This window comes from Entelurus aequoreus, linkage group LG03 (assembly GCF_033978785.1).
Source record: "Entelurus aequoreus isolate RoL-2023_Sb linkage group LG03, RoL_Eaeq_v1.1, whole genome shotgun sequence".
Lineage (NCBI taxonomy): Eukaryota > Metazoa > Chordata > Actinopteri > Syngnathiformes > Syngnathidae > Entelurus > Entelurus aequoreus.
Window position 1 is genome coordinate 87370434 of NC_084733.1, and position 13783 is coordinate 87384216.

General features: G+C 40.5%; 1 protein-coding gene across 1 annotated transcript; it reads left to right on the plus strand.

Annotated features, from left to right (window-relative positions):
• The first annotated feature begins 7479 nt into the window (after nucleotides 1–7479).
• Nucleotides 7480–13332, plus strand: LOC133645979 (ladderlectin-like). The gene is made up of 4 exons (XM_062040903.1): nucleotides 7480–7542; nucleotides 11496–11630; nucleotides 12625–12736; nucleotides 12883–13332. The coding sequence occupies exons 1-4, from the start codon at nucleotides 7480–7482 to the stop codon at nucleotides 12957–12959; spliced, it is 387 nt and encodes a 128-aa protein (XP_061896887.1). The 3' UTR covers nucleotides 12960–13332.
• Nucleotides 13333–13783: the final 451 nt, after the last annotated feature.

A 13783-nucleotide genomic window follows, 5' to 3' on the forward strand; every position in this document is an offset into this window, starting at 1 on the left:
CAACCAATACCCAGAATCCCATGCAGCACTAACTCTTCCGCTCAACCAACGCACGGATGGGGGGTGGGGGGGGGGGGGTTGATGTGTGGGTGGGTTTGGTGGTAGTGGGGGTGTATAATCTAGACCGGAAGAGTTAGGGCTGCATGGGATTCTGGGTGTTGGTTGTGTTGTGTGTATGTTGTGTTACAGTGGGATGTTCTCCAGAAATGTGTTTTTCATTCTATTTTGGTGTGGGTTCATAGTGTGGCGCATATTTGTAACGTAACAATGTTAAAGTTGTTTGATACGGACACCGTGTGCAAGTACAAACTACATACAACATGTGGCCGGGCTAGCACGCTGTATGTAAATGTTATAGAGGACAATTACTACAGTGCATTTAGGGCACGCCCTTAATTCAGTAAGTAGAGTAAAAAATAGGATTATACTTGCTCTGGGAGAGGTACTAAGATCCATAAGTCTCCTGGGAAAACCGGGAGGGTCGGCAAGTATGCAGCTGAGTCGCATCAGAGTGGTCAAAGAGCCGCATGTGGCTCCGGAGCCGCGGGTTGCCGACCCCTGGTGTAGTGGTAGGTCAACTTACCAGTGTTTGGAGTAGGGTTGTACGGTATACCGGTACTAATATAGTATCGCGGAACTAATGAATCAAAAACGGTTTGAAAAGTACTGGTTCCCGGTTATGACGGCGCGTCGTCACGTCGTGACGGTTTTGTTTGCAGACGAGCATGTTCGGCAGCGCACACACGCGGAGTACTTACAAGCAGACACGGTGTGTAGACAGAGGTGGACGGGATTGGGGGGGCGGGGTTTGGTGGTATATTGTAGCGTCCCGGAAGAGATAGTGCTGCAGGGGGTTCTGGGTATTTGTTCTGTTGTGTTTATGTCGTGTTACGGTGCGGATGTTCTCCCGAAATGTGTTTGTCATTCTTGTTTGGTGTGGGCTCACAGTGTGGCGCATATTTGTAACAGTGTTAACGTTGTTTACGCGGCCACCCTCAGTGTGACCTGTATGGCTGTTGATCAAGTATGCCTTGCGTTCACTTATGTGTGTGTAAAAGCTGGCACACTGTTCGTATGGAGGAAAAGCGGACGTGACGACGGGTTGTAGAGGACGCTAAAGACCCCCAATATTGTTGTCCGCGTGGAAATCGGGAGAAATTCGGGAGAATGGTTGCCCCGGGAGATTTTTGGGAGGGGCACTGAAATTCGGGAGTCTCCCGGGAAAATCGGGAGGGTTGGCAAGTATGCCCGCTGGCCTTGACTTTGACACCACTGCCCTGCACAGTGCAGCACCGACGACACATACTCAGAATTGTTGTCGACAAATGCGTCTTCTAGGAGGATTCCTTTATTTGGACCGACGGCTCAGTTGTGGATTTCACCGACTGGGCAAACAACCGTCCTAACAACAATGGAGACCAGAACTGTGCAAACATCAACTTCAGAGGAGGTATCAGTACACCTTGTCATTAACAGTTAGATAAGTCAACGTGCAGTAATGTAGTCTTGGTATACTACACGTACACTGACATACTTGTTTGTGTTTACTTGCAGATGATGAGTGGAACGATATCCAATGCACGATGTTAAGAACTTTTGTCTGTGCCATGGATCTGAAACTTCACCATTAAGATCCCCCATGATATCTTCTAGTGTTTTCCACTGTCTGGGTTAGACCGCTAAAACAACTTCTTTAGGCTAATTGCTCTTTGCTTACTTTATTTCAAGAACGTCTCATTGATTAGTTTACAAAGATTGGTCCAAGATCCCCTTTAGCTGATCCCACAGTTTGTACTTATTTACTAGACATGTCAATGTTAGTGGTGAGTTGTACCATCTTAGAATGTGAAAATAGCGTTTTAATAAGGTGACAAACAATAAAGGCATATCTTCAGACACAATGCTATGGTTCATTTAAGTGTGTAGAGCAGGGGTCGTCAACCCGCGGCTCCGGAGCCGCATTCGGCTCCTTGACCACTCTGATGCGGCTCAGCTACATACATGCCGACCCCCCCAATTTTCCCATGAGATTTATGGATCTCAGTGTCCCTCATAGATTACTCCCAGGGAAAAAATAATCCTATTTACACTCTTATTACTAAATAAAGGACGTGCCCTAATTGCACTGCAGTAATTGTCCTCTATAGCATTTACATACAGCGCCAGTCCAGCCGCATGTTGTTATTACTTGCACACACAGGAGACAGCAAAGCTTACTTACTCATCAGCCACACAGCTTACACTGACGGTAGCCGTATCAAGAACATCCCACCGTAACACAACATAAACACAACACAACCATTACCCAGAATCCCATGCAGCCCTAACTCTTCCGGTCTACATTATACACCCCCGCTACCACCAAATCCCCCCACACATCAACCCCCCCCCCCCCCCCCCCCCCCCTCCTTGCGTTGGTTGAGCGGAAGAGTTAGGGCTGCATGGGATTCTAGGTATTGGTACCGTCAGTGTAAGATGTGTGGCTGCTGAGTTAGTACGCCTTGCTGTCACTTACATAAACAAGCTGAAACTGCATTCTACGTGTGGTCGAGCAGGTACACTGTTAGGGCAGACTGTAGAGGGCGCCAAAAGCAGTGTCATCACGCTCTGATATTCGGGAGTCTCCCGGGAAAAATGAGAGGGCTGGCAAGTATGACGCTATCAAGCGCCATTCATTCAAAACTCGCGGGCTGCACTAACATCAAATTTCCACATTAAAGTGCGTGCCGGTGCGTGTGTCAGAGACCCCCGGGATAACATAGCACAAAGTATTTAAGCTTTGTATGCGGTGTTTTTCATTTTAAATTTTAAATTTTTTTTGTGGCTCCCATTACTTTCTTTAATTTGTGAAACTTGCCAAAATGGCTCTTTGAGTGGTAAAGGTTGCCGACCCCTGGTGTAGAGTCAGTGCAGTTTGTCTATATCACCGACGATCACACTCATTTAATCGTGGCCGCGACGGTGCATATCAAATCAAGCACTTTAACAACCCACGGTGGCAGAAAAGCAACAGCAGCTCGTCTTGAAACCCCGTGAAGCAGCTATGGTTCATTTAAGTGTGTAGAGTGTGGAGAATGCATATATGTTTAAGAGTTCTTTCTTATTCATATTCATGTTTAAAGTAGCTAGTATTTTTCCATTTATACTCTGTATGCTTGTCTCTCTTTGTCTGCAGATGTCTGCGTTTTGTCTTAGGCATTGGAATGTGTGTGTTGGAGTACACCCTTTTTATCTTATCTGTATTAGAACAAAGAGGCTGTATTCCTTTCTGGACAGGGTGGGGGCTGTTTTCGTATTCAATAAGTTGTCTCTTCCTGTTTGAATTTTAGACCAATTCGAGATGTCGATATGAAAGGACACTTGGACTGGTCTCCTAAGGCTTTAGTAAAACTTGATTATATTCCTATTCTGTCTTGATGGTCCTTCTTACTCAGCATATATGTCATCTAAAGAATTTGGGATTGACCAGTGACTTTAATTCCCTGAGAGGGAAGACTGGTCAGACGCAACAAGAGCCAGTGCAGTTTGAGAGTTGTACCATTGCTGATACTACGATGAATAAATATGGGCAATATATGGTACTACACTGTGTATAAATCTATAGGGATGTAACGATATCAACATTTCATATCACTGTTATTGTCACTAAAATGATCAGGATTATCATCGTTTTCACAGTATTGTTAAATCGGAGCAAAACGTACTCATGAACACCTTAACCAAATTTTATTCAAAATAATCAAATACAATGAATAAGTAGTGACACAAAATACTTTATTGGAAGAAGAAATATGTTCTATAATAATATTGTTCTGGCCACTTTAAGAAGAACTGCAATTTTCGGGAATTTTGTCTATCATTCACAATCATTATGAGAGACAAGGAACTCGCATGTCTTTATTTTGTTTTTTAGGATTCTAAACATGATTTTAAAAAATGCAACCAATGGGAGTCACCTTTGTAGCCTTCAAAGCCCCAACGTCCAAAACTCTCCATCAACGTTTTATATACACACTGCACGTATATATATATATATATATATATATATATATATATATATATAATGTAGTAACAGACACCTTCATAACAATATGTAATATGTTTTATTTATACACTGCAAGTATATATATAAAATGTAGTAACAGACACCTTCATAACAATATGTCAGATATACACACTGCAAGTATATATATAATATAGTAACAGACACCTTCATAACAATATGTAATATGTACAATATACACTCTGCAAGTATATATATATAATGTAGTAACAGACACCTTCATAACAATATGTAATATGTACAATATACACACTGCAAGTATATACATAATGTAGTAACAGACACCTTCATAACAATATGTAATATGTACAATATACACACTGCAAGTATATATATAACGTAGTAACAGACACCTTCATAACAATATGTAATATGTACAATATACACACTGCAAGTATATATATAATATAGTAACAGACACCTTCATAACAATATGTAATATGTACAATATACACACTGCAAGTATATATATAATATAGTAACAGACACCTTCATAACAATATGTAATATGTACAATATACACACTGCACGTATATATATAATGTAGTAACAGACACCTTCATAACAATATGTAGTATGTACAATATACACACTGCAAGTATATATATAACGTAGTAACAGACACCTTCATAACAATATGTAATATGTACAATATACACACTGCAAGTATATATATAACGTAGTAACAGACACCTTCATAACAATATGTAATATGTACAATATACACACTGCAAGTATATATAATGTAGTAACAGACACCTTCATAACAATATGTAATATGTACAATATACACTCTGCAAGTATATATATAATGTAGTAACAGACACCTTCATAACAATATGTAATATGTACAATATACACACTGCAAGTATATACATAATGTAGTAACAGACACCTTCATAACAATATGTAATATGTACAATATACACACTGCAAGTATATATATAACGTAGTAACAGACACCTTCATAACAATATGTAATATGTACAATATACACACTGCAAGTATATATATAATATAGTAACAGACACCTTCATAACAATATGTAATATGTACAATATACACACTGCAAGTATATATATAATATAGTAACAGACACCTTCATAACAATATGTAATATGTACAATATACACACTGCACGTATATATATAATGTAGTAACAGACACCTTCATAACAATATGTAGTATGTACAATATACACACTGCAAGTATATATATAACGTAGTAACAGACACCTTCATAACAATATGTAATATGTACAATATACACACTGCAAGTATATATATAACGTAGTAACAGACACCTTCATAACAATATGTAATATGTACAATATACACACTGCAAGTATATATAATGTAGTAACAGACACCTTCATAACAATATGTAATATGTACAATATACACTCTGCAAGTATATATATAATGTAGTAACAGACACCTTCATAACAATATGTAATATGTACAATATACACACTGCAAGTATATATAATGTAGTAACAGACACCTTCATAACAATATGTAATATGTACAATATACACACTGCAAGTATATATATAATGTAGTAACAGACACCTTCATAACAATATGTAATATGTACAGTATACACACTGCAAGTATATATATAATGTAGTTTCAGACACCTACATAACAATATGTAACATGTACAATATACACACTGCAAGTATATTCATTTAAAAATAAATAAATAAATAAAAATCGGCCCACAGGACGTCCCACCCTCCGCTACAAGGAACGTCTGCAAATGCGACCTGAAAGCGTGCGGCATCTACCCTATGGACCTGGAAGCAGCAACATCAGATTGCACCAACTGGCGATCTACCACCAAGGCCAGTATCCTGCTAGCAGAGAGAAGGACGGGGGAAAAACGCAGATACTCCATTGCCAACAATGATTATAGACCCCATAAACTCAAGTATGTGCTCAGGATAAACCGGGTGTGGAACAATTAGCAAAAAACGTAATGAGTCTGTGCGTGAGGAAACTATATGCAAAGTAGTACCTGTACTTAAGAACCAGGTAAACACTGACTGGACCTGTAGGGTCGCATGCCTTTCTTGTGCTATAAAGATAATACTGTCATTGGTTTAGGAGTTACACCAGGTCGTCTTTAACCCGCACAGTTGGCAAGATTCCAACTGTGCTTTACCTTACCTGACACTTCCCCCACCCGGTGCCTCTCGCAATGTTTGGTGGTGGTCGGGGATATATATATATATATATATATATATATATATATATATATATATATATATATATATATATATATATACATATTTATTTTATTATACATATAAATAAAATAAATACTTGAATTTCAGTGTTCCGGAGGCTATCCAGTAGATGACAGTATTGTCCTGTGTAACTTCTCCGTTCATGACTGAGTATATCATTTCGGCCACCGTGTTCAATGGAGAGGTCTGTTCTACAAAATGTACAGGCGCTGAATACCGGGAGTCTCCCGGTAAAAACCGGGAGGGTTGGCAAGTACGGAGGAAGCTAGCTTAGCTGCGGGACCTCGTCGGAGCTATGCTAAAAACATTAGCTCTCCAACTACGCCAGCTCTCACTTGTTCATCACCACCCGAGCTCGCCTGCGTTCCAGCGGTCGGCGGCACGACGGAGGACTTCACCCCGATCATCGGTGCGGTCGGCGGCACGACGGAGGACTTCACCCCGGAGACGGAGGAAGACAGCTCAGACACCTCCAGGCAACTTCAACCCTTGACTAACACCCACCCCCCTCCACATCCCACCTCCCCGGATTGTAAATAATGTCAATAATTCAATGTATATACTCTGATGATTAACTTGTGTGATGACTGCATTATGATGATAGTATATATTTGTACCATGAATTGATTTATCGGGTGTTTCCATTTAGTGGTCAATTGTACGGAATATGTACTGAACTGTGCAATCTACTAATAAAAGTTTCAGTCAATCAATCCATTCCGTACAGCCAGTGTCAAAAAAAGCTTTCGCAATAGAGACACAATTAATGTCCACACACACACCCTTGCAGAGATTTGAACATACCGTACATGTTTGCATCTCTGCCAGGACATCGCCTGTCCCACACATTATCAAGTCAATTAAAATGTACAGGTCATTAAACCTGTAATTACTTTCCACAATTAAAATGTTTCGGTCGCATACGTTGCCTAATAATTTGGGTAACTGCCCATGTGACATCAGCACATGCCATCACATATAAAGGGAAGCTCTCCGCCTCTTTGCTGCATCGTCTCATCCTCAGACATCACTCAGCGAAGGTAAGATCGCACACTTTTTGGAATATATTCATTAAAGTTGCACTGGAAATTGAAACTCATTCCAAAAATGTGCAACTTTTCATAAAATAGCGCAGGCTTCTAACACATTTTCTCTCACTGCACAGATGGCTTTTTCTCCTCGGTTGTTGTTGCTTCTGACTGCCGTCAGCGGACTTCTGGCAGGAAGTGTAAGTAAAGGATATCACTGCTTCTTGTTTCCCCCATAAAAACTCATGCTTTCTACTATGCCAGTTCATCATTTGCAAATACATGTATAATATTCTATACCAGGGGTCACCAACCTTTTTGAAAGCAAGAGCTACTTCTTGGGTAGTGATTAATGCGAAGGGCTACCATTTTGATACACACTTCAATAAATTGCCAGAAATAGCCAATTTGCTCAATTTACCTTTAACTCTATGTTATTATTAATAATTAATGATATTTACACTTAATTGAACGGTTTAAAAGAGGAGAAAACACGAAAAAAATGACAATTAAATTTTGAAACATAGTTTATCTTCAATTTCGAATCTTTAAAATTCTAAATTCAACCGAAAAAAAGAAGAGAAAAACTTAAAAAAATAATTTATGGAACATCATTCGTAATTTTTCCTGATTAAGATTAATTTTAGAATTTTGATGACATGTTTTAAATAGGTTAAAATCCAATCTACACTTTGTTAGAATATATAACAAATTGGACCAAGCTATATTTCTAACAAAGACAAATCATTATTTCTTCCAGATTTTCCAGAACAAAAATTTTAAAATAAATTCAAAAGACTTTGAAACAACATTTAAATTTGATTCTACAGATTTTTCTAGATTTGCCAGAATAATTTTTTTGAATTTTAATCATAATAAGTTTGAAGAAATATTTCACAAATATTCTTCGTCGAAAAAACAGAAGCTAAAATGAAGAATTAAATTGCAATTTATTTATTATTCTTTACAATAAAAAAAAAAAAACATTTACTTGAACAATGATTTAAATTGTCAGGAAAGAAGAGGAAGGAATTTAAAAGGTAAAAAGGTATATGTGTTTAAAAATCCTAAAATCATTTTTAAGGTTGTATTTTTTTCTCTAAATTTGTCTTTCTGAAAGTTATAAGAAGCAAAGTAAAAACATTAATGAATTTATTTAAACAAGTGAAGACCAAGTCTTTAATATATTTTCTTGGATTTTCTAATTCTATTTGAGTTTTGTCTCTCTTAGAATTAAAAATGTCGGGCAAAGCGAGACCAGATTGCTAGTAAATAAATACAATTTTAAAAATAGAGGCAGCTCACTGGTAAGTGCTGTCCTGTGAGCTATTTTTAGAACAGGCCGGCGGGCTACTCATCTGGTCCTTACGGGCTACCTGGTGCCCGCGGGCACCTCGTTGGTGACCCCTGTTCTATATATTAACAATGTTCTTTGCTTCTCCACAGTGGTCTTCTGCCATCAAGAAAGGTTGGTTGCTCATACTATTACAAGAATGTTGATGGTTTTCATTGTTAGCTAAACTCATTCTTTGCCAAATCTAAAATACTTACATTTCTCGATCTTGAACACTTTGACACGGCAGTAATCATGTGCGAAGCAAACAACAGGTTACCCCAAAATGTACAACATTTATTTTCAACAGGCCACCTATATTGGTATTACAAGCATATGGTACTCACAAAGCATAACAATACAACAACATGGAGATGACGGAGGCGCTGGCTTTTTTTCCGCCTGAGTATTTTTGACTGATATCTAGGGACTGACTTACCATTTTAGCTAAATCCTGAACTTCACTTCAAACTTTAACCAATGACTTCCTGGTAGCTGCTGACCAGGGCTTAGACTTAGATAAATGTGATTGATCCACAAGGGAAATTGTTCCACACAGCAGCTCAGTTACAAAGGATGAAATCACTTCTCATCCTCCTGGCCCTTACTAGCCTTTGACGCTATCGACCATAATATTCTTCTCCGTCATCTCCAGCACATTGTCGGATTTTATGACACCGCTCTACACTGGTTTTTCTCTACACTGGTTTTTCTCTAGGTCAGGTTCAAACACCGAACTATCTATTAAACGAGACGAGAAGCAAAGAATCGAGCAGAGACAGAGTTGAATTTTGCTCATGAGGAGAAACGTATTGGGCTGCACACTCAGTTACAGTTTCACCCTACGCTCTAATGTACAGCCCCCTGCGCTCCTCTATTTATTCAGGAGTTCCCTAGTTAAAGGCCTACTGAAATGATTTTTTAAAATTTAAACGGGAATAGCAGATCCATTCTATGTGTCATACTTGATCATTTCGCGATATTGCCATATTTTTGCTGAAAGGATTTAGTAGAGAAAATCGACGATAAAGTTTGCAACTTTTGCTCGCTGATAAAAAAAAAAGCCTTGCCTGTACCGGAAGTAGCGTGACGTCACAGGAGCTAGTATTCCTCACAATTCCCCGTTGTTTACAATGGAGCGAGAGAGATTCGGACCGAGAAAGTGATGATTACCCCATTAATTTGAGCGAGGATGAAAGATTCGTAGACGAGGAACGTTACAGTGAATGACTTGAGAGGCAGCGATGGACGTATCTTTTTTCGCTCTGACCGTAACTTAGGTACAAGCTGGCTCATTGGATTCCACACTCTCCTTTTTCTATTATAGATCACAGTTTTGTATTTTAAACCACCTGGGATACTATATCCTCTTGAAAATGAGAGTCGAGAACGCGAAATGGACATTCAGTGCCTTTTATCTCCACGACAATACATCGGCGAAATGCTTTAGCTACGAGCTAACGTGATAGCATCTTGCTTTAACTGCATATAGAAAAAAAAGAAATAACCCCCTGACTGGAAGTATAGATAGAAAATCAACAATACTATTAAACCGTGGACGTGTAAATACACGGTTAATGCTTTCCAGGCTGGCGAAGGTTAACAATCCTGTGCTAACGACGCCATTGAAGCTAACTTAGCAACAGGACTGCACAGAGCTATGCTAAAAACATTAGCTCTCCACCTACGCCAGCCAGCCCTCATTTGCTCATCAACACCCGTGCTCACCTGCGTTCCAGCGATCGGCAGAAGGACGAAGGACTTCACCCGATGCGTTTGGCGGCCCGGAGACGTAGGAAGTCAAGGTGAAGTCGGCGGCTAGCGCGGCTAGCACAGCTAGCGCTCCAATAAAGTCCTCCTGGTTGTGTTGCTGTAGTCCGCTGCTAATACACTGATCCCACCTACAACTGTCTTCTTTGCAGCCTTCATTGTTCATTAAAAAAATTGCAAAAGATGTCCAGAATACTGTGGAATTATGAAATGAAAACAGAGCTTTTTGTATAGGATTCTACAGGGTACCATAACTTCCGTTACTCGGACTTTGTCACGCGCATACGTCATCATACCGCGATGTTTCAGCCGGATATTTCCCGGGAATTTTAAAATGTCACTTTATAAGTTAACCCGGCCGTATTGGCATGTGTTGCAATGTTAAGATTTCATCATTGATATATAAACTATCAAACTGCGTGGTCGGTAGTTGTGGCTTTCAGTAGGCCTTTAACATCACTGAGGCTGCTTCTGAAGGGAGTGGTAATGCAAGCGGCCCCAGTCGACACAATACGGGATTATTCAGAATGGAAATGTGCTGACACTCGTGATTTCGCCCTGTCTCTGTTTTGTCCGCGTTGAGGTACTCAAACTCCGTCCTTGGCTGTCAGCAGGCAGGGTCTGGAAACAAACTGCTGCTGCGAGACAACTCGCAATGGAAGATTGCAAGTTGTGTGCCATTGCACAGATAGAACAGTACAACTTGACCACAATAGATAATAATAGATCATGTCAGTGTGATTGTTTATTGTGCCGTGCATGTTTTTGAACAAGTTGCAAATGAATACATGTATTGATTGTGTAGCAGATGATTGCTGCCCTAAGGACTGGAGTCAGTTGGACGAGCGTTGTTTCATCTTCCAAAACTATGAGGTTGACTTTAATCAAGCAGAGGTACGGGAAGTGGTAGAAAACACACAAATAAGCAGTTGGTGTAATGTGCTGTCCTAAAAAGTGGTAATTTGAGGGGTGTGATGATGCCCCTTTATGCAGGCGTAGTCCTTTGGCCCTTATGATAAATTACATCATGGTCAAATGTGTGTCCATCAGATCATCTGCAAAATTCTCGGCGGGAACCTGGTGTCCATTCACAGCAGTCTGGAGAACGAAGTTGTTCGACAATTGATTTTTGACGCGACTGGCAGAAACACTCGCACCTGGATCGGATTCACTGACGCAATAGAGGTAATACATTCACCAACACATTAACGCTACACTATGTGCTGAGAAAACAAGTCTTCAAGTACCATATTTCACATTGACCCCAAAGTCTCTAAATCAGGGATTTCCAGTCTAGCAGTTTTACTCTCAAACTGCTTCACTGTCCTTCATTCCAAGGATTGGAAAAGCAAAGTTATGACCGTCTCTTGCTATAAACTAAAGATAGTGAGTAAGACACCAGATGTTTTGGTCAGATCTCACGGGGGTTCACTGAGGCATTCAACCAGCGGTGGGGAGGCTGATAAAACGAATCTTTGCTCATAACCTAAAGCATACCAATTAGCAAAAAGACAGCTTGTATCCTGAAAACCTCCCATCCATCCATCCATCCATCTTGAACCGCTTATCCGGAATCGGGTCGCAGGGACAACAGCTCCAGCAGAGACCCCCAGACTTCCCTCTCCAGAGCAACATTAGCAACTTCCTCCTGGGGGATCTTGAAGCGTTCCCAGGCCAGAGAGGATATGTAATCTCCCCATTTGGTCCTTGGCCTGCCCCGGGGTCTCCTCCCAGTGGGAAGTGCAACGAGGACCTCCCTAGGGAGACGCTCGTGAGGCATCCGCACGAGATGCCCGAACCACCTAAGCTGGCTCCTTTCCAAGCAAAGGAGTAGCGGCTCTACTCCGAGTCTCTCTCGGGTGACTGAACTTCTCACCCTATCTCTAAGGGCGATGCCAGCCACCCTTCTGAGAAAACTAATATCTTATTCTTTCGGTCATGACCCACACTTCATGACCATAGGTGAGAGTAGGAGTGTAGATAGCTCGGTAGACCGAGTGCTTTGCCTTCTGGCTCAGCTCCCAAGTATCCCAAAGTACCACTACAGTCTTGTTGCTGTATAGAAAATATGTGTTCCTGTATGTTAATTCGATGCTCATTACCAGCTGTTAATGATAATAATAATAATATTGGATTGGATTGCATACTCAAAATTGTTGTCAATAATTGTGTCTTCTAGGAGGATTCCTTTCTTTGGACCGACGGCTCAGATGTGGATTTCACCGACTGGGCAAACGGTCGCCCGAACAACAATGGAGAACAGGACTGTGCAATAATCAACTTCAGAGGAGGTATCAATACACCTTGTCATTAATAGTTGGATAAGTCAACGTGGAGTAATAATTACTGAAAATCATACAGGAAATTCACCCCGTAAAAAATGTAGTCTTTGGTATACTACACGTACACTGACATATTTGTTTGTGTTTACTTGCAGATGATGACTGGAACGATATCCAATGCACGCTGTTAAGACCTTTTGTCTGTGCCATGGATCTGAAACTTCACCATTAAGATCCCTCCATGATATCTTCTAGTGTTTCCACTGTCTGGGTTAGACCGCTAAAACAACTTCTTTACGCTAATTGCTCTGTGCTTACATTATTCCAAGAACGTCTCATTGATTAGTTCACAAAGATTGGTCCAAGATCCCCTTTAGCTGATCACACAGATTCTACTTATTTACTAGACATGTCAATGTTAGTGGTGAGTTGGATAGTTTTAGGCAATTAGTTCCATTCTTTCATGCCTTCTTTCGTTCTATTCACTTCTGCACAAGCTCTATTCCCTGGGTATTCAAGATGTAGAAGAAAAAAACAGTCACCTCGACTTTGGCTGGAAACGACATACTGTACCATCTTAGAATGTGAACATAGCGTTTTAATAAGGTGACAAACAATAAAGGCATATCTTCCGACACAATGCTATGGTTCATTTAAGTGTGTAGAGTCAGTGCAGTTTGTCTATATCACCGACGATCACATTCATTTAATCGTGGCCGCGATGGTGCATATCAAATCAAGCACTTTAACAACCCACGGTGGCAGAAAAGCGACAGCAGCTCGTCTTGAAACCTCGTGAAGCAGCTATGGTTCATTTAAGTGTGTAGAGCAGTGGTTCTTAACCTGGGTTCGATCGAACCCTAGGGGTTCGGTGAGTCGGCCTCAGGGGTTCGGCGGAGCCTCCGCCGCGGAGGTCAGTACACACCCGACTCATCGTGTAAATAAAAACTTCTCCCTATCGGCGTATTATGGATACCCCCAAACAATGTTCCCTCTAACTCAGTGGTCTAGTGGTTAGAGTGTCCGCCCTGAGATCGGTAGGTTGGGAGTTCAAAC

Coding starts and splice junctions, on each gene's coding strand:
- LOC133645979 (XM_062040903.1), top strand. CDS start 7,480: ATGGCTTTTTCTCCTCGGTTGTTGTTGCTTCTGACTGCCGTCAGCGGA. Junction 7,543..11,495: donor GCGGACTTCTGGCAGGAAGT/GTAAGTAAAGGA, acceptor TGTGTCCATCAG/ATCATCTGCAAAATTCTCGG. Junction 12,737..12,882: donor AATAATCAACTTCAGAGGAG/GTATCAATACAC, acceptor GTTTACTTGCAG/ATGATGACTGGAACGATATC.